Source organism: Synchiropus splendidus, chromosome 16 (assembly GCF_027744825.2).
Source record: "Synchiropus splendidus isolate RoL2022-P1 chromosome 16, RoL_Sspl_1.0, whole genome shotgun sequence".
NCBI lineage: Eukaryota > Metazoa > Chordata > Actinopteri > Syngnathiformes > Callionymidae > Synchiropus > Synchiropus splendidus.
The window spans coordinates 18,578,670-18,599,906 of NC_071349.1; the positions used below are offsets into that span (position 1 = coordinate 18,578,670).

Here is a 21,237-nt window from a genome sequence, read left to right on the forward strand (position 1 = left end):
CCGGATACTTGCCTGTTCCGTGTGTCGCATCGCCGAGTTTGACGTCAGAGTCCAGTGAGGAGTTCAGCGTCACAAGGGTGCCTTGCCCGGCTTACAGTAACCTCGAGAAGGGCATAAATATGCGCCGTCGCTTTTTCCATTGGTGAAGAGAAGTCGCCATTTTAATGTTAGAGGAAGGCCGATTTCCGTCGGACGTCTTGAAGTATTTCTAGCTAGTGACCCGCTTTGCTCGCTAGTTACTGTAATCCTCACCGAGTTCTCAGTGTCAAGACTCCACATGGCGTTAATCCTGTTTACCAGGTCTCGGGCACCTTTAATCAAAACCTCCCGATCATTGAAGAACGATATCAGGAAGGTGAAAGGTAAGAGAATATCTCACAGTATCCATGTTACTGTACATATAGTACGCCGAGAGACATCGCTAGCCTTTTAGCTTCGTTAGCATTAGCCGTTATTTAAAGGGTGTTACGTATCGCTAATAACGCGTAGGTGTTGTGTTGTACCAATATGCGGTAAAGTTGAGAAATGTGTTGCTAGAATCCGCTCTATCCACGTTTTGGACTTTAAATTGGGTGTCGAAGGGGACTGCCACCTTCCCTGTTCCAGCCTGTGACGATATGTGTTGCTATGGTAGCAAGTGTCTTCTTTTACTTCGCTTTTTTACACATCGACTTGGAAGATAACGTATCTCAAACTCCATGAGTTGTGTACCTTCATGAATCTTATTTCTAAAATCAGTGCTAGTGCTCAGGAACACTTCATGATGTTGTTTGTTGACAAGTAATTTGGTACTGTCACACAACGTTGCTGCAGTTTTGATCGATTATATATGTAGATTTATATATTTTTACCTGCTTAAAAGTTACCTTTTTATTTGCTCTCGTGTTACTTACTCTACCATGTGTCTCACAGTTCTGTTGTGTCATTACTGTATCATTTCTTTTGGCTTTATCGCTTATGTCTGTGTACTCTGAGGTTTAGTTGTTACTTTAGCCACGTTTGTTGTTTTATATTTGAGTGTACCATAGTCACTGGGAATGCTAAGTGATGATGGTCACTATCATAATTCCTTGACAAGTTCTATTGCATGAGCTGATATATTATACTAGACTACATTAGATGTCCGTTATTTGTCCCACAGTGGGGAAATTCAGCAGAACAATGAACTAGGTCAGTCGCTTTAGCATTGTGTGTCTTAGGGTTTATTGCGAAATGCTTCAGTTACACATTTCTGGTTACTATTCACATGTCAGAATGGATCTTATGTAAGGTGTATTATTTTAAGTTATGGATGTACACGTGTCTGAGAGTTGAGTTGAAGTTTCACTGATGCCTTCTGAGCTTGCATGCTTCTAAATATACTCTACTAATGCAGAGTCACTCTGGATCTAAGCATGTTTGGCAGCAAGCCGAGATCGACGGACAAATTGCTCCCCTTACTCAAGTAAACATTGCCTCATAACTGATGCTCTGACCTCAACTGTCTCCTACTCATTGTTAATGTCTATGCTATTGGAATTGTTTGCTTTGTTATACTGAATATTAAGTGTAAGAAATTCACAGGCTGAATGAATGAAATTTGTCAGTGTCCTTTTTTCATGCACTTAATATATATCCAACTTGGGCATTGAATTTGCCTTGCGATGCAGCACATTATTAAATGCAACTGTTCTAAGTGCAGATCAGTACATTGACCTGTCTGCAGGTTTCAATCTTACCTGGGTGGAAAGGTCAGTGGTAGTTAAAGATAAGCTGTACCTAACACGTAAGTTAAATTGGGAGCAGTCCAATGCATAGCCTGTGCATTTACTCTTCATGATGAGAACTTAGAGTGTGTGAGGTTTTGCATTGTGCTTGCAGATACTGGTTTATATTAAGCTTTGTTAATTGAGGGGGACAGTTTGCTTTGAGTGAAATTGTGGTGCTTATTTTAAATCACATTGGAAGTCGTGTTTGACATTGTGTCAATCAGTAATATGAAGTACAAAACCATGCATGTGGTGATTTACGAAACACGTTTTCTAACACTTTATTTAACTAACATTTCCCCATTTGGGGAGGTTAAAAAAGTCTCACTGGTTTGATGACTTATTGCACTCCAGAGAATGATTTAACAGAATAATTCCTGAAATAATAAATAGGGAAAAGATTAGTTGTGCTGTGCCTGCCATTGACTTCATGCCCACTTTACAATTGTAAGTGCAGCTGAGTTGCTTTGTAATTCACATTGAGCGCAACAGGATCTTGTAGTTTGGTGTCTTTATGGCCCCTGGGCTCCTGTGCAAACAAACTTGTGTTGGTGGTATCTCAGCTGTGAATTGCTTCAGTCATCACTCTGTCAGTTTCTTATGCAATAATTTTTTTACTGACCATCAAACGTCGTATGCTATCAGGGAGCTGGTTTGGATATATTTTCCATCTGCAATAATAATAATTAAAATTTTTGACTGCCTGTTCTTCATGTAACTTCAACCTGTAGTTGTAACATGTACATCAGCTTCCTGGTTTTCTAATACCAGTATACTTTACTGATATAAACAATGTATCACCACCATGCATGAGTAAAGTAAATCTTAGCTCTGAGAGGAAGTACATGAGGGAAAAAAACAGCTTGCACAAGTCAAACTGAAAGTGTATAATGGAGGCCAAGGTGCTAGTAGTTTAGCTCATATGAACCGTAAGAGTTCATCTATAGTTGTTCCAGGACTTTCTCTTTGTGCTTGCTGTACGCACTGATGGTGGCTAACAATAAGTCGGACTGTTCCAGTAAACACTTGTGTGGGCCGCTGCCTTTCACCGTCATGTTCATCCAGGCCTAACTGGATTTATTCCTGGGTGTCATGTGAGAAGCGAAGGAGAGGCGTGGCCAGGCTGTATGATCGCTTGTGATTGGCGGGAAGGCTCTCACCACTCCTGTTTCACTCTCACTCATCATCATGGAGGAGCCCACAGCTTCCTCTGTAGCAGGTGGGGCCCCACTGAGGCCTCATAGAGGGTGGAACCGTCATGACCTCCGACAAAGACCAAAGATAGTGTTGGAAAACTCTCTGGATGATTTGAACCAAAATGGCTGGTGTAGTGTGTTTTAAAATAGCAGCATATGATGGAAAACTGCAACATTTTCTGTCATGGTTCCTTCCACAGTCCAAAAGATAGTATGCAAATATGTGGATGACTCCAAGTCCAGCAAAAAAATAAAATAAACTACCCTTGTGATATTGTACAACAAACTCTTATTTCTCAATATAGTAATGAGAGCCTAAAGTGTAATTGAATCCTGAGTTACAGAAACAGCTTTTTATGATTGGATTTGCATCGTTTAGTTTTGTCCAACATGCTTTTATGTGCGTAACTGGTCTCGTCCCTCGCTGCGTGGACTCTACATAATGTTGACCTTCCCTGAAGTTGCTAAAGAATTTAATGTACTGCCAATCCAGTGTTTTAACGTTTTAGAATTAAGTTTGTGATTTTTCGTTTTGTGTTGTCTGCTAGTTGATGTTTTATTGTATCTCCTTTGTTGTTGACAGAGAAACTTAAAGATGGCAGCTCCTTTACCTGCACAGAACTGAAGCACACAAGTCAAATGTGAGTTATTCATGATCTGAAGTTGTAATGGTGTTTATACTGGCGGGTTGTTGTCATTCCTGATGGTGTTTTTGTCTTGTTCCTCCAGTGTTGATGGTCTCAGACTCGGTGGCTTCACCCCGGTCTCCTCATTTGGTCCTTCGTTCCGCTGGTCAGATGATTATGTGGGTTCCACCCAGAACCCGGATTCAAAGTGGCACCAATGCACTTTCACGTTTCGAGGCTCGCCTTCAAACCCCGCTGTCTCAGCCGGGCTTCAGTGGAGAAATGGACGGCATCAGGACTTGGCGAGCGTCCGATGGATTCACACCTCATGTAGACGCCTGGACGATTCCAAAGTGGAGAAGTCGTTGCGTTCATTAAAGGATAAGAAGAAGAAGCTGGAGGAAGGGGGCCCGGTGTACAGTCCAACTTTAGATGCCGAGCCTGTAAGACGGACAATCCGGCAGCGCGTGGTGGATGAGGTCAAACACTATTATCACGGCTTCAAGCTGCTGTGGATTGACACCATCATCGCTGGGCGGCTGCTGTGGAGAGTCCTCAACGGTCATGCTTTATCTCGACGCGAGAGGAGACAGGTGAGACACTGATGAAGTGATCGGTGACTGCTCTCAAGTAATCCAGTACACCTAGCATTTGTCCAGTTCTGTGATGCTGTCTGCGTCACAGAGAGATTAATCCTTAAAGCAGGTTACATGCTGGATGTATATGGCTGCAGAAACAAGCGATGTGGAACAATCCTGATCTGCTTGGATGGTTTTAGTTTCCTTTGGTCAGACATTGAGCCGAAAATCACCAATGAATGTGTTGGATCTCCCCTTAGTAAATATAACGTCTATGTTTTGTTTATTTGGTTTCTATTGCAGAAAAAGCAGGCCCTGATAGAAGAGGCAAAACGCTCTATATGTTTTAAATGTATGAGGCTGGCCCATGCTGACCCAACACATTCTACAGCTGTTGATCCACAGCGCTGTATGAAGATAGACAAGCAGTCGACCCCCTCAATTCCACAATCATTTCAACATTCTGCTCCCCTAACCTCTATTGACTCCTTAATCTTTCCTTTCTCATTCACTTACAATACTTACAGCTTTAGTGGCTCTTCTTTTCACTCCACTATCTCTTTGTTGTGGATCTTTAGGAGACGATATACATGTCAAAGGCCTTGCAAATGAAGCCCTTTTGTATACTGTGAGCACCAAACTCAGTCATGGAGGAGGAGGAGGCAGCAAAACGCTACTGTTGTGTCTGTTGCCAGTATTGTCCACGCTGACTGTGCTGTGGAGGCTACGTAAAAACAATAAATAAGCCACTAAATTGGCTGTCGAAAGCTTTGCTGGCCTCTGCTGGATGTAGTGTTGAACTGCACCCTTTTCAAAAATATTTTTTGTCTGTATATAATCGCGTTTTTTGAATATTACTTTAAAATTGCGGGGGGTTGTCGTTCTTTTTCAGTTTTAAAATGATGTGATTGAAAAGCGATGTGTTAAATATATATATAAATGAGCATATTTATTTTGGAATGTTATGTTGATTTATTATATTAATTTGTTTATTTATTTCCTCTGCAAGATTTGTAGCCACTTTTGGTGTTGTTCAGTCAGAATGATATGAGATTTTCTTTTTATGTAGCAATAGGATGACAGTAAAAGCGCTATGTTATTTTTGGTGAGTTATAGACTTGTAAATACTGTGAAAAAGTATTATATATGTTTAAAGAAATCAATGAATATATTAATTTCTCTCCTCAGTTCCTCAGAACATGTGCGGATGTCTTCAGACTTCTGCCTTTCCTGGTGTTCATCATTGTCCCTTTCATGGAGTTCCTGCTTCCAGTGGCACTGAAGCTTTTCCCAAACATGCTGCCATCCACCTTTGAGACGCAGTCGAAGAAGGTCATTGTTATTTAACTAACTTAAATAGCTTAAATCCGAACCAAGGTCCTTAGTCTGTCTGCAACTTTTCCTACTGTTTAAGAAAGAGTCACTTCAGTTTACGTGATTGTTCTTGCAGGAGGAGAGGTTGAAAAAGGAGCTGAGGGTCAAACTGGAGATGGCCAAATTCTTGCAAGACACAATTGAGGAGATTGCACTGAGAAATAAAGTTCCTCAGGGAGACGCTACTGAGGAGTTTTCTACTTTCTTCCAGAAGGTTCGCATTTCAACATGTTGGACTTGAAATATGCAAAGGAATTAACAGGTTACATATTGCCCTCAATTTTATTCATGTTTTTTTTTTTTATTGATTTTAGATCAGAGATTCTGGCGAGCGGCCCAGCAATGAGGAGATTATCCGCTTCTCCAAACTGTTTGAGGATGAGCTGACTCTGGACAACCTGACACGACCTCAGCTGGTGGCGCTGTGCCGTCTTCTGGAACTCCAGTCCATTGGCACCAACAACTTCCTCCGTTTCCAGCTGATCATGAAGCTGAGGGCCATCCGTGCCGATGACAAGGTTTGGCTCTTGTCACCCATGTTTCATCTCCTCATACGTTTATTCTAATCCTGTATTTGTTGTGTGCATTAGCTCATCGCAGAGGAAGGTGTCGAGAGTCTCAATGTAAACGAGGTGCAGGCTGCATGTCGCGTCAGAGGGATGAGGTCTCTTGGTGTCACCGAGGACAGACTGAGGGAGCAACTCGGCCAGGTAGCACTGAAGTCTAGCTATGTTCTGAAAGATTCTGGAAGCTCTCATTTTTATTGTTTCAGTTGATTCAATGTAATCCTCTGGATGTTGTCTTCTTGATTGTTTCAAGAAACTGTGATTCTCTTCTCCGCAGTGGCTGGAGCTGCATCTCACCCAGCAGATCCCCACGTCGCTGCTTCTGTTGTCCCGTGCCATGTACCTGCCGGACACGCTGTCCCCGGCCGATCAGCTGAAGAACACCCTGCAGAACCTACCTGAGATGGTGGTATGTCAAACTGGAGGACGATGACGCACAATGTCAACACATCTTTCATTTTTTATGTCTAACTTGGTGTTAATTGCGCAGACAAAGGAGGCCCAGTTAATGGCGGCAGAAATGGAGCTCTCAAAAGTGGACAACAAGACCAAACTGGAGACCACTCTGCAGGAGGAGGCGGCCATACGCCAGGACAACAAGGAGAGGGAGATGGAAAGGATTGCAGATGCTGCTGAGAAAGCTGCCAGGGTAAAGCGTCAATTATTGTTTTAGATTTTTCACCCAGAGTTTAGACAATGACTGCAACTGTGTCTCTGACTCAATAGGAGGAAGAGATGGAGCTGGAGGTGGAGAGAAAGAAACACCCAGGTGATGCACAAGTGGCAGCAGAAGCTGTTGATCGCGAGATCTTGAGGGATACAGCCCCCGTCATTGAAGCAGTCAAGGTAAGCTTTGTGTTGTGTCATATTTACCTGCGCACACTACTGACATGGTTTGTGTAGTATGTACTTTGTTGAAAGGCATTCTGGCACCAAAATGTACTGCAACCATCGAAGGTCTTTTAGCACAAAACCTAAATCAAATTGACATTTCTCACTGAGTATGATCTATTTGGCTGCTAAGCCTTGTGCTGCATTTTCAGTTTTGAACTCTACTGTGAATGAGTTGGATGAATCTAGGCTCCAGTGTCTCTTCTGATAGTCAGGAGTGGACTTGTTTGGAACATTCCCTGGCATGCAATGATGGTGCTAAATGTTCTGTGCTTCTTCTTCCTCTGCATCTCACAGTTTAACCGCTGGCAGACATTCCTGTGCTTCCAGGTTAGGTTCAATGATGGAGCCTTTAGATCAAACCCTGTTGTTCCTCCCCTTTTGTCCTTGTACACAGCAATTTGTCTCGGAATATAGAATAGTATTACGTTATGATGGGCCTCTTTCCTTGTAGTTGGTGTTAGCCCACCTCAATATTACCTTCCTGTCCTCCTTTCCTCTTGTTTATCCTTGAAGGTTGTGGCGCCAATACTGACCTTTGTAGCTCCTGAAACTTCTCTCAGTCACCCTGTGCTCTGGTGTTAGGGAGTAAATGTTGTCTGTTGGAATCCACAGCTACTAACCTTTCCTCTGTCACTGCAAAGACATCTTGATGAATGTGTGATATATCTCCCGTCCCATGTCTATAAAAAAGGACGACGAAATCACGAAAGAAGAAATTGACATGTTGAGCGACGCCTGCACCAAGCTGAAGGAGCAGAAGAAACTCCTGACCCTGGAGAAGGAAGAGCTGGAGGAGCTGAAGGATGATGTCCAGGAGTACAACGAGGCAAGTCTTGAGCCGCAGGTTCACAGTGTGCTGCCAACCTGGGGATGAAAGTTAGAGCTTCCAATGTTACGTGCAGAAGCTTCATGTGCAAGTTCAGAAGTGTAAGAGAAGAAAGGGAAGAACACATTTGATACACGGAGCATGAAGATGTCTACTCAGCAGGTGTCGTCCAGTGGCTGGAAGGATGAGAAAACTGTCCAAAAGTGTCATGAAGATGTCCAGGAAAGCACAAAGAGACAGTCAAAGCGATGAGGGCTGATCCTGGGTAAACAAGCAACAGATGAGAATCGAAAATAACTGCTGTCTTTGAGATCAAGTGATGGAGCGAGCAGATAGGAGGAGGGAGTTTGACGGCTTAAATTGAGAGATAGGGCCACAGGAAGGAGGCAAAGGGGAAAGAACGGTGATAATGCTTCGCCTGGAGTGGAGGATGATGTATAGTTAGTAATAATTTGGCAAATAAAAACACCAGGTTTTAAGGCAGTGGCTTTTTTCAGGATGACTTTAGAGTCAGATACGTTTGGTTGTGTGTGCAGAGGTAGTGAATAACGTGACCTCCATCTCTTCTCAGGACCTGGAGGAGATCAAGAAGGAGCTGTCGAAAACTGGCAAGGAAAAGGCGCTGGAGGAGTCCAAGGCCAGCCAGCGATTATCCAAGAGAGTGAACCGGATGATCGGCCGCATTGACAAGATTATTCTGGAGCTGGAGAAGGACAAAGTCATCCTGGATGGACAAATGGACAGTGGAAGCTCTCCTCCTGTTGGGTAAGAACGGCGTGCCCATGCCAGAACAAGTGCTTAGGAACCTGTTAGAATGACTTGCCTCTTGAGCTATTAACAGGAAAGAGATATTGCTGAGCATTTTTGCATAAATCTCTTAACCTAACTTTAACCCCTTAAACCCTTTCTGAACAACAATTATATTTTTATATATAGAATGTAGTATTTCCATGGCAATGGTCAGCCCTGGAGTTTACCAAGAGGTTAAACTCAAATTCAAAATCTTTTTGGAGCCGCCAGAGTCCTGCATCACTCAACTGGCCAATGAATAGTTCATCGGATGCTTGATCAAGAACTCAAAATGGATAGAACGCTTTGGAAAATGTGGTATTTCGGATAAGCATCAACGATGGATTTGAAAGAAATCATTTTTAATGCTGTGATGTCTTCATCCAAATTCCATTTAAAAGGTTTAAAATAAAATCTTTTTGAGGAGCTTGGAAATTGTTTCAGCGGGTAAGAAGAGAAAAATGTTTGCATGAGACAGACACAGCAAGATGAAGAGTCGACCCAAATCCATGTGAAATAATAATGGCTCAGATTTATATAGCGCTTTCCTGAACACCCAGCTTTGCAGAAACCATATACCTCAGTCACACCAGTGACCTAATGATCCACAAGGCTCCTTCCTCACTCAACCTTCCAGTAGGTCTTAGATTAATAGTCACTCAGGCTGTTCAGAATTTTGAGTTTAAACGACAGTTCTGGCAAGAAACAATTCCTCTTTGAAGTCATCTGTGACTGCATTTGGCTGAAGCGGCCTTGTAAATGTTGTTACTGGTGTCTGTGGTGCCTGGAGTGAGTGAAGCTAGCAAACCATCTGTTTTAAGTGTTACACTTCCCCGAGCTGACGTGCCGTGGCTCTGCTTCATTGCCCTGACAGAAAGTCTCTCTGCTGCTTTCCATTTTGTGTTGTCAAACCTGAGATGGTGCTCCACTCATTTGCTATACATCCTTCATCATCATCATCCTCATCATCCTCATCATCATCTTCTTTGTAAAATGGTGGTGGAGAGATATGAGGAACAAAAGGTTTCCCAGCAAAAAAGAAAAAAAAAAAGATGTCAATTGGTGGCGCTAATGACCTGAACCATTTTACAGATTATTCTTGTCTAAATATCGCGACTCTCCGAGGTAAGATGGAGCACGGCTGACTGACATCTGCTTGCTTTGCTATGCTGCATCGTAGTGGCTGCTGTTCAGATCTGATGTGCGTGACTCCACAGTGGGTGTTGAGCCAATGATGGAATGTGAGCTGCAAAATCCTGCTTTAAACATCTAACATTTCTTCCATGGAACCTTCATTAACCCATGTTGAACTTTAGAAAGTGTGTCTTTTGAGGAGGTCATGTGGCTTAATGATCAAGTAGGTTGGTCCTTGCTGTTTAACTTCAGTCAAGTAGACGCTTGTAGTGCCTACGCTAGGCCACTAGATGGCTCCCTCCACGCACTTTGGCCTTCAGACATACTGTACATGTTCATGAATATTCATCCATCGCTGCCTCTTAAAGTTCAAAAACGTTTACACAGTGTTCACAGAAACACTCCTTTGCTCCCCTGTCAAACCTGCGTTGCTTTGCATGTGTTGTGGACATGAAAGAAGTGAACTGTCAGATGACTCGTTTGTCTGTGGCTTCTTTGCTCCAGTGGCGAATCGAACACACACTGCGAAATGATGCCTGCGCACCTTCATTCGTTGGATTTGCTCTTGTTCATTTCAACACACTACTGGGCCAAAATATGGGTTTTAAATGAGAGTGCTGTTTGCATCATAATCAAACGAACACCCTCCCTGAAATGTGTGGAGGTGGAAGGTCAGAAGGGCATTAACCAAAGTCTGATGGTATATTTTACCAAAATAACACAATAAATGTTATGCTAAATTTACATGGACTTTGATAGTTTTATAGATTAAGAAAAGGAATATTTTGAATATATCAAAATGTTTCTTTACATATTTATTTGAGACCAAGAGCTAATAAGTGTGCAATGAAAAAAACACAAGTGTTGGGGAAGATATTGAATATTTAGCATAAACATGGAGACCTAGAACATCTTCAGATACGGAGGCATATGGATATATACAATGTTCATTTCAAACAACAAACTTGTTTTGGATTCATGTGTTCACCCGACGCTGCAAAATGATCCAAGTGCAATGGAATGTTCTGTGTGATGATTGACTTTGATTGGAGTGATCTGGGAACCTAAAAAAAAACCAATAATTCCATCCTGATTTCTTCAAACGTCTCCACCACATTTTACTGGCGCTCAGTTCTGGTAACCGTTTCCTGTATACAGTCTCTTCTACACCTTCAGAGAGAACCTCATCAGCATCGACGAGCTCATCGCCGTCATGCGGCAGATCCAGAACATTCCCGAGCACAAGCTGCAGAGCATCGCCGAGGCGCTGGACGACAACAAGGACGGCAAGATCGACATCGACGACGTCATCAAGGCAAGCGCCGCCGCCGCCGCCGCCGCCGCCGCCGCTGTGGCGTTGCAGCGCTGCTAACCTCGAGTCTCCCTGTGGTGCTGTGGCAGGTGGTGGAGCTGATCGACAAGGAGGACATCGACATCTCCACCACGCAGGTGACCGACATCATGGTGATGCTGCAGAAAGAGGAGAAGCTGATCGAGAAGGAGAAGGCCAAAGAAAAGGTGGAGAAGGAACAAGCCGCCACGCTCAACCACTAGCATTCTACTGAAGGACAGTGGCTGCTGGCTCAGCAGGTACCCACGGCCTCCTCCGCAGCTTAGCATCTTGTCAATAAATAAAACAAAAAAATGCCTTCAAAAGGCCCAAATTTAAAGTAATTTTAAAGATCTTCCACCGGACTGCTCATGAAGACAAATATTTAGTTTTTGTAATTATATTTAATTATTTATTAAGAGGGGAGAAGCAGCAATATGTACTGGTGTCTTTATGTGCTGAAAGGAGCAGCTCACGGAAAGTCGCACCTTGTTGCGCTAAAGAAAACTATCGTCGGCAAGTGTCTGAGAGACGTTGCCGTGGCACAGTTCAGCGAGAATCACCGTCATTCCACCGAATGTCTCCACTCCTCTGTCTGAGCACCTTCATTTTCACTCGATGATACTTGAATTTCTGTCCACAAAAGCCACACCGCTGTTGTGTTTAGCGTCTCATCCTTGCTGCCATCGTGTTCTCTGTTTCGCCCTGGTTGCTGGGTTTTGTTCAACGCCAAAGCTGCACTGTGGCACATGCCAAGGCCCCGGTTATTGAGTGGCCTTTCCTCCGACGTAGTGGGTCAGAACCAGTCCAACTGCAGATCATATCATGGATGTGACGAGATATATATATATTTTGGTATTCACTATCTTACCGTGTTTGTTTGTATCATAGTTTATATTATGACTGGTATTTCCCCCCAAAACTTCTCAGCTTTAATTGACAGCATTTGGAGCAATTGTACCGATGCATGAAGTCAGGCATCTATGGAAGAGGAAAAAAAAAAGGCTGCTGAATTCTGAGATCCAAGTCAGAATTCTCTATGTAACAACACCGACCCTGTGCCCGAGCAGTGGGCAGCGAGCAGGTCCTGGAGCTCCCTGGGAGGAGGACCCACGTCCACCTAACACTTCAGCAAGGCTGTCTCATAGTTCAGCCTGCGGTTGTGAAGCTAGAAACATGTATATTTTGATCTATTTATCTATATTTCTCTCATCAAGTTTCCCAACAAGAGGCTACAAGCTACAAGAAACCTTGACACCAGCTAGCCGTTCCTTTGTATGGGTCCACTGAACATAAGCTTTTTTTCCAAATTTAGGGTCAGAAAAACCTGAATGACCTAAGCCCGACTGTGTAAACTCATCTGTGAGTTGCTATAAAACGCAGCATGTTCAGAGCAGAACTGGAGGCTCCTTCATATCCGCACGTCTTCAGAGTGAAGCGGCGGCGCTTCTGACCCGTTTTTCACAAACACACGTGCCGGTGCTCCCTCATCCGCCTCCTCCTCTTCTCACGTCCAGACACGCTCCCATCGCTGAATGTCAAACTCGTGTCTTCACTTCTGACCGTCCTGAAACAAGCCGAGCAATACGATGCTCTGAATGTCAAGTGTGAAATTTGCTGACTCATGTTCAGTCCCGAGGATGTCATTGTTCACAGGATATTTATTTGACCATGTTGTCGACTGATGTCGTTTTGGCAGAGCACAGACATATTTATTTCTGCAGGGAGCTTGAGCTGAAGCTTACGCCACATAAAGCAGCCCGAGTTCTCACTCAAATATGAAATATATTGGATGATATATTGCTGTTGAAGCTTTGCATGAACAAGGACGCTGATATCTTTGGGACAGTTGCAGAGGCAACAGAATCCTGGGGCCATGAATTTGAGTTCATCCTGGCAAGTGGGACTTGAATTAAGTTTGCCAGGATTTATGACAATCAAAATTGAAATTTGGCTCATACATTATGATGTTTTCTTTCCTCCAAATGGTGCGCAGGGGATTTCAGGTTTTTTTCATTTGAACTTGAATTGCAAATGTATGTTTTTTTTCTTTTTTAACATGAATCATATGTAAAGAAAAATAATAAATAAGAAAACACATGGATCTGTTGTTGGATTTCTTTTTCCCCCCTTTTTTCACTCACTGTACTAAGTACGCTGAAATATATATAGAAATAATATACGATACAATATACAATTGCAAAAAAATCTATGTATGTTCATATTTTTTTCTGTTTTACTGTTACTTTGTTTATACATTATTTGATGTATTTTTTATTTACTTAATTTTTTGCTGACCCCTGCAGACCATTTCGTTGGTATAAATGAAGTCTATGACCTTATGTGTCCCACAAAAATACATTGAGACGGACTCAGTTGTCCACACGGTGGAGTGAGTTCATTCCAGGATCAAAGTGCGAGTGAAGAAAAGGGACCAGCTGAGCTCCAGGCCGTGCACTAGCAGAGACTCCACAACACAACAGGACAATGGTCATGTCAGTTTTTACTCTGGGGGAAAAGGGTTTTGCAAAGTGTAATTGGTTTCTTTAGAAGAAACGTCATGTCGTCTTTTCTTTGAAACGCAACACGCGCTGTCAAAGCTGGAATAAATTCTGTCGCCGTGCCGCCTGTTTCCTATTATTTCTGTTTTTATCTGCTGTTGTCTGTTTGACAACATGTGGGCTACAAGCCAGTGGAAACTTTTTGATTCACTGTTTTACATTTACGGCGCTCTTTCATGCGAATTTGATTCAGAAGAGCAACACTCAGTGTTTCACTGCAGGTTGGGTCGCGGGGGCAGCAGCCGGAGGAGTTGGAGACACTGGTGCATATACGCTGTGTGTGTGTATCCAGCAGGGGGCGGTGCAAGCGCACGCTTTATGGCTCCAACCAACGGCTCCATGAACAACAATATGGGGCCTGATTCGTGGCGACTGAGATCATCCAACCTCCTGGCACGAGTCGCTGCAGCCGTCATCAAATGTGAGACGTTCACGGTCCGCGCCAGCTGGAAAGCCATGAAGTAACTCTGGAGAACGATACTGAAGGATTTATGCCTCGATGTTGGCGAATCAGCCCGATGACTACTGAAGGGAGGATGAAGACACGAGACGGACTTTTTCCTTTGGTTAGAATAATGTGTGTAAATAAGTAAGTAAATATTACAAAATCAACCACCAGCTAAAATACTACCAGCAGCACTAGTACTACTACAGGTAGTGGTCGTAATAGTAATGGTAACAATAATTTAAAAAATTCCTGCCAAGTTAAAAAAAACAAAACTAAAAAAAAACGTTGCAATGACTGAATACTTACTGAATATTAAAAAAAAAAAAACAGTAAATGCCGGTTTTTTAAAAAATGCAAAAGAAACAAACCTGGTCATTATTATTAGTGTTTTTTCAGCCTAAAATTAGTGGGAAAGATTCAGTTAGCACAGCGACAATAGCTTTATGAATCAATAGTATTTTTTAAATCGATAAAAAGGAAGATATGTGAAAAAAATGTTACGTAAATTCTGAAAATACCAATTCTTTGTAATTATTTAATTTTTTTTTTTTTTACAAAAATAGCGACAATTATTAACACTATTCTATGTGAAAGAAACATATTTTTTTTAAAAAAACAAACAAGCTTCAACCAGAGAACGGGTGACAAATCTGAGCTTGAAGAACTCTGCTTCATAACTCTCAGTGTAAATAACAGTCAACCAGGGGGAGCCGATGCTCCCGGTTGCCACGAAGCCAGGGACCTCATGTTGGGTGCACTTGAGAAGCCGCCCACTAGTTGGCACCAGTGTGGAGTACTTCCTGTTTGAGTGAATTCAGTCTGTTCCTCTGCCAACACTGGAAAATCCTCCCACGTCACACCCACTTTTCATCATGCGCCCGTGTGGCCTCCGCTGAGAGCGGCGCTTTGTTCACATCCATCACCTGACGCGCGGCGTCCAACTCACCTCGGCTCCGCACACGTCGACGGGAGGCCACCCAGTCGCTGCCGAGTGTTTTCTGGTGTTGAAGAATGAGCCGCATTCACGAGGCCTGGCTGACTTTCCAGCGGCTCCCACCGTCACAGTGTGGTGTGTTTCTGTGGGCTTGATGAAGAGCCGTCTCTCACGCCATCATTGCGCGGATGACGCGGCGCTCTATGGAAGACAAAGCCACGGGCAGCCAACTTCCACCGCCAGTGATGAGTCAGAGTCTGTATTGACTCGCCTGGAAGTCGCTTCTGATTGACACGGAGGTGATGTTCTCAGGAGGACGAGCGGCTTGTTTGGGAGGGCAGCTCACAGATCAGAGTGTCCGCACCATGGGGTGGTCAGCGCAGGTGAAATGGGTTTTTCAGTGGCTGCTGAAGAAGAGCCTCGGCGTCGCTGGGGAGAACACACCCTTTCACGGAAAGCTCTGCTGAAATATTGGGAAAGGGCGAACTGAAGATGATAACAGCCTGGAGACGTCGCTGCAGTTCACTGATATAATCCAGTGAGGTGCCACCAGGCAAGGCACCAAATGAAAAAGTAATTTGCCTCCTGATGTCGAGTATGCAAGTGTGATACGATGGTTTCATGAGCTGCTTCACTGCGTCCAGGACGCTCTCCAGATCATCAGATGTGAGGAGACACACTCACTCACACGCTCGCCACAGATGTGGCGGCGGCTCGCTGCAGAGGATATTTCCATCTTCCTTAAAAGCATATTTTGAATGGATCACAAATGTGCGACTGATCTCGCCGACGGCGGCAGAGACCAATGAGGAAGGAGCTGAGAAATTACAGGCCGGAGAGAAGAAGAGTCTCGCGGAGGAGCAGCCAGTAACAGAAGAATGTGAGGTTGCTTTGATGCGTGTGTGAAAGCAGCGCCGTCCAAACCAGTCTGCGGACGTGAAAATATGATTCTGAGAAGCGCCACTGGAGCCGGCGACAAACTGGGGCGACACTCTTGCCTTGCTAGCTGGGACGAGGCGCTGACGTGATGGGCTGGTCAGGCTTCATGGAACCCCATCCTCATTTTCAGAGATCAGCAGGTGGCGCCGTTGGTTTAAAAATGATGTGAGTTTTCATTCAAATGGTTTTACAGCAGACAGTGGAATCGAGTTCATTGAAATGGTTCTTCAAATCTAAATATTTTAGAGCAGACGGCGAGCGCCATCTACTGTCTCATAAAAACTTCACGAAACACTGTCCTCAATTTCAGCACCCAGTAGGTGGCAGTCTTGGGTTAAATCCAAAGTACTTTAAGGAGAGAGCACCATCTGTGAATCCTAAACACCTGAGCACATGTGCTGTCCCTCTGATCCTATCATCATCCTGCTCTCACTCCCAGAGAGAAGCTCAGCATCTTCATCTCTGCTACCTCCAGCTCTGCCTCCTGTCTTCTCCTCAGTGCCACTGTTTCCAAACCATACAACGTTGCTGGCCTCACCACCCTTTTGGACACTTTCCCTTTCATCCTCGCCGACAGCCTTTTGTCACACATTTTCTCCAATGATTCCATCCTGCCTGCACCCGCTTCTTCACCTCTTCCTCACACTCTCCATGGCCCTGGACAGTTGAGCCTCAGTACTTCAAACCCACCACCTTCTTTCTTCTGATGTGCTCTATAGTCCGGCATTTGCGGTAGTTTAAAATCCCCAAACTAAAACATACACTGCCCATAGAAATTCGGAACCTTTCTGGAGACTGTGCTTGATCAGAAAGCCAAATCTCATGTCTTTTGAACTCAATTCCAAATGTTTTGATGTGTGTCCAACGGTTGGTCAGTCCTGAAATACATGGCTCTGCAGTCGGGCGCTGAAGAACCACATTGTCACCAACAGCTGCAGCAGTCAGAGTGTAGGTGGGTTGTCATGACAAACCAGAGACGGTCGGCAGCCACAGCAGGAGGAATATTGTCATCAGGTTTTTCAGATCTTTTGACCATTTCTCAAGACAAACTGGAGACTCTTTTGACCGGGGAGCACACATGAACTATTGATAAATGACTTGCTTATGGTCAGTGCTTGGCAGATATGGAGTGGAGGGTGAAGTCCAGTCCGGCTTTACATGGCACGCTGCTGATACACGTCTGAATAACTGGCTTGTTTTGGATAAAGTGAGGCCGACAAACTGCGTCCAGTTCATCTCCCAAACCAAGTTTCAAGGTTATTGAGTTGAGGTGGGATTCAATTTAAAAAATTATCATGTAGTTTGAGAATTTGCGATTAATTAATCTCAATTAATCGCAGTTTAATCGTGTAAGAATATTTGGCACAAAGAGCCGCATTTTTCTATTGGAATGAATGTGGTATATGACTGACTCAAATGATGGATCCACACATACATTTAAACAAGAAAATATTTGGCATCAGTCTGACAACAGCACAATAAATCACCATGGTGTCTATATTCAAGTCTTTATATCACCTGATTTAAACTGAAGCTCTTTTAATGTCTTGGAAATATTTGTCTAAGAATGTCAAGTCCATCCAGAGTGGTGGAAACCCTGGTCATTGTGTAGTGAAAAAGCTCCCTGAACCAAAGCAAACAGCTGCTTCTGTTTGCTTTGGTTCAGGGAGGATTCCTCCATGTTTGTTGCTGTTGTTCTCATCCTAGCTGCCACGTGTCTGGTGCATCAGTGGGATCAGTGGAGCAGGAACTCCTGCACTGACAAAGGCTCCCTGTTGTCTGGAGAGCACACGGTTCAGTTAAATTAAATTGTATTTGTTGTAATTAACTAAAATAAAGTCCCACCACTATTATTAAGTTAAAGCACATGGGATTGTGAGTCACTTTCTTTCAGGTAAATAGCTGAGGTGTTGGGTTCAATTTCTCAGGGAGAGTGAGTCAGGAGTCCAGCTGTAGATGGCGCTCTCTGCTCTAAAATATGTGGATCTGAAACCAAGAGCGCCACCTACTGAACTGGGCGCTTCATGAAGCCTCATCACTGGACGCATTGAAAGTGTCGCGCAAAAGCCTCGATTCTGAAACTGGGCTCCACACAAATGAGTGAAGAGGTGCGATACAGGCAATGAAACTGCTGCATATTGACTCGTCCTCCAGCGTGAAATCCCATTGTTGTTAGTGAGCTTCTCAAAACCTGCATCTGCGCTTGACTCACCATCATCTGCAGTCTCAGGTTTATCGGACACATGAGGCTGGAGCTGCACCTAATAAGGCTCTGAGAGGAACCTGAGGACGTTCAGAACTCCACAGAAGTGTGCAGGTAATTGCAGGAGCCGGAGAAAGTGGGTGCCACGTATGGATTCCATCCAGACAGGGATGGATGAGGCGGCGTCCAGCGCCGCCGCCGAGCAGCCGCGCCGTCATTTATTTTCATTATGCAGCCCAAAACAAAGCGGCTGGACGGCGTGACAGTGGAAATCCACAGTATAGATGGTGGCCAGTGTGTCATTGCTCATATTTTTCAAATGGGCCGCAGGCTCCCCATTTCACACGGATTTGCCAGGTATGCATGAAAAATTGCAGGTTAAAGTGAGAATTCTTCAGGATGTGACTCACCACTTGAATAAGAGTCGGCCCCGAATCAATTTGAAGCACCGTCCTGATTCCCGTCTGCCGCTTCCCCGGGGTGGAAGCTCGCGGCGGCGCAATCTCCGCACAGTAATGTCTTCTGTTGTCTGGATCAGCTTCGCCACGCCGCCTGCTCTCAGGGGCCTGACGCTCCCACGCAAGTGACAGGAACATGTGAACAACTCTATGACTCTTTTTCTGTTTAATCTCCGACTACAAACGTGTGCAGGAGCTCCCGGGAGGAGAGCAAACTAAAGTTGGCCTCCAGAGTTTCTCACCAGCTATTTAAATTACAGTTTCCAGGAACAGACTGATGAGGCTTCAGTGTCAAACTAGGCATCAACCAAACTTTATTTTACACATCAGGGTTTCACACTGGCGGCAGCAGAACAAAATATAAATACATAAAAGAGAGAAGTTAAAGCACGTGGGATTGTGAGTCACTTTTTCAGGTAAATAGCTGAGGTGTTGGGTTCAATTTCTCAGGGAGAGTGAGTCAGGACTCCAGCTGTAGGTGGCGCTCTCTGCGCTAAAATATGTGGATTTGAAACCAAGAGCGCCACCTACTGAACTGGAGGCTTCATGAAGCCTCATCACTGGACGCTACTGTGCATCGAAAGAGTAGTTTCGATTTTGAAGCTGGGCTCCACACAAATGAGTGAAGAGGTGTAACGCGCTATGAAACTGTTGCATGTTGACTCGTCTTCAAACGTGAAATCTCATCTCGGCAGCAGGACAAAATATATACTAGCTATGAATCAAACATTAAAATATGCTCCTTACATCCTGAATATGTCAATAAAAGACTTGAATTTATGGAATGAAATTGAGACTTTTTTGTAGTGAAGCGCGGATGAGGCTTCATGAAACAGTGTCCTGGTTTTCAGAGCTCTGTAGGTGGCGCCATTGGCTTAAAAATGACTGAGGTTTCATTGAAACATGTTTGAAGGCAAAGCTTTTAGAGCAGAGAGAAAATGAAGTCACCGTTTCACGAAGCCTCATAAGAACATCACTACTTTTTTCCCCTCATTCATGAATGGGATGTCTGTGGTGGGATTTCGAGGCAAAAGTTGTTGAACAAAGGAAGGAATGAAAGAGATGCAAAGAACACATGTTGTCAGGAGATAAACGTGATCGATGAGCTGGGGTTTCTCCGCTTATCTGGACTGTCAAACGTCTCTTCTCGGCTCCATCACTCAGCGAAATGGTTCTGTGGCAGGTCAAGAACCTCGTGGGCCGGTTGATAGAGCAGTGACGACTGGCGCAGGGACGTGTGAGACAGGATCCTGTGCGATCCCCTCTTGTAGCTTCCACTGTGCCAGTGTGAGAGAGAGACCCCCCAGATGTCTCATTAGCTATATCATTAGGGAGACAGCTGGAAGGGGGTGCGGACAGCTGACGCTGGACTGCAGGGGCAGGATTAGCTGCGAATTTTCGAGTGGCAAGAGGTTTGGGGGTGCGAGTTCTGCTCACATGTCGGTGGATGCAGCCTCTGGTGTGAGGCACACAACACTGCTGCTCTGGAGAACGACAAACAAACTTGGAAAAAAAAAAAGAGTTGCATCCAAAAAGTTTTGTCGACTCTGATGGTACACAACACGATGACTACTCCACTGGGGAGAAGATGTTTGTTAAACAGCGAAAAGTTTGTTCTCCACGGTGAACATGTGCAGGGGGACCGACATGCAGCTGCCAGAGCCCAAACCTCACCGTCACCCCGAAATGACAGGCTGTCACCCACAGTCCTGGGGAATAAAATCCAGCACAGGTCTCTGTTTTACCCAAGAGTGAAGAACTGCATTGTACATTTGTAGATACCCACAGCCATGTTGGATTGTGAGGAAAAAGACACAAGCTGTGAGCAGCCAAGTGGTTTTCTTTTTACATGCGAAGTGAAACATACATGTTTTCATTCCTCATATGTTTCCTATGGAAGCGCAACATTGTTGACAAATGAACCTTGATGTTTCCCATCCACTAGCACCAGCTGGTGGAGACTATCCCACGTCATATTCAATTTATTAATAAGTTACGTTTTCACTTTTAATTGTCATATATTGTTTTTAAAGAAAGTTAACATGCCATTTGTTGAGTTCATCCCACGTAGCGCCCTCCTCTGGCAAGTGGGAATATTGGGAGCCCAAGAAAGTGGGACCCTTATGATACACTATCAAAATGAATGAATGTGAAAATGAAAGTGAGATTGAAAGAAATTGATAGGAATTTGTAGTCTAATACGACGGTAATGTCATGGTGTCGAACATTGTGTGAACGGGACCTTTTTACCTCCCAGCTGTGCCATTTTCACTGGACTACTGACTGGATCTTGTCAAAAGAGCAGATGAAATGTTTGGAAAATGCACTCTTTTGTGTCTAGTTTTATGGTTATATGTTGGAAATGTATGGCTTCGTCACTATTTGATCGGACTGACTTTGTACGTCCCTGCTACAGACGCCTTTTTAGCCAGAAATATTGGACAACACGAAAGAGAAGTAGAGAATAGTGAGCTACAATGTTTCAATTCAAACAATAATTTACAGGTATTTCGAGACAAAACACTGTCCACAAACAGACAACAAAATCATGTGTCAGTCGTGGAGTCGCGTCTTGGCCTCGGTTGTGAATCCTGTCCAAATATACGTGGTGAACGTGGGCTGGTGATAATTGC

The 21,237-nt window shown here is 44.1% G+C and overlaps 1 protein-coding gene across 6 annotated transcripts; it reads left to right on the forward strand.

Moving 5' to 3' along the window:
* The first annotated feature begins 29 nt into the window (after positions 1 to 29).
* Positions 30 to 13,861, forward strand: letm1 (leucine zipper-EF-hand containing transmembrane protein 1). Of its 6 annotated transcripts, none has more exons than XM_053845156.1 (16): positions 31 to 362; positions 3,528 to 3,585; positions 3,674 to 4,163; positions 5,337 to 5,480; positions 5,599 to 5,736; positions 5,837 to 6,040; positions 6,113 to 6,232; positions 6,366 to 6,497; positions 6,579 to 6,737; positions 6,815 to 6,934; positions 7,277 to 7,309; positions 7,674 to 7,808; positions 8,380 to 8,573; positions 10,890 to 11,046; positions 11,133 to 11,321; positions 13,844 to 13,861. In XM_053845156.1, the coding sequence occupies exons 1-15, from the start codon at positions 278 to 280 to the stop codon at positions 11,283 to 11,285; spliced, it is 2,322 nt and encodes a 773-aa protein (XP_053701131.1). In that variant the 5' UTR covers positions 31 to 277; the 3' UTR covers positions 11,286 to 11,321; positions 13,844 to 13,861. The 6 variants fall into 6 exon arrangements, with proteins under 6 accessions (XP_053701135.1, XP_053701131.1, XP_053701132.1 ...); XM_053845157.1 differs by lacking the exon at positions 13,844 to 13,861 and adding an exon at positions 13,368 to 13,754; XM_053845155.1 differs by lacking the exon at positions 13,844 to 13,861 and having other exon boundaries at positions 11,133 to 13,761.
* Positions 13,862 to 21,237: the final 7,376 nt, after the last annotated feature.

What these genes read in the sequence shown, in the direction of transcription:
- letm1 (XM_053845156.1), top strand. Translation starts at nt 278, where the DNA reads ATGGCGTTAATCCTGTTTACCAGGTCTCGGGCACCTTTAATCAAAACC. An exon ending in CTCGACGCGAGAGGAGACAG is followed by an intron (nt 4,164 to 5,336) that starts GTGAGACACTGA and finishes TTCTCTCCTCAG; the next exon opens with TTCCTCAGAACATGTGCGGA. An exon ending in AGAACCTACCTGAGATGGTG is followed by an intron (nt 6,498 to 6,578) that starts GTATGTCAAACT and finishes TTAATTGCGCAG; the next exon opens with ACAAAGGAGGCCCAGTTAAT.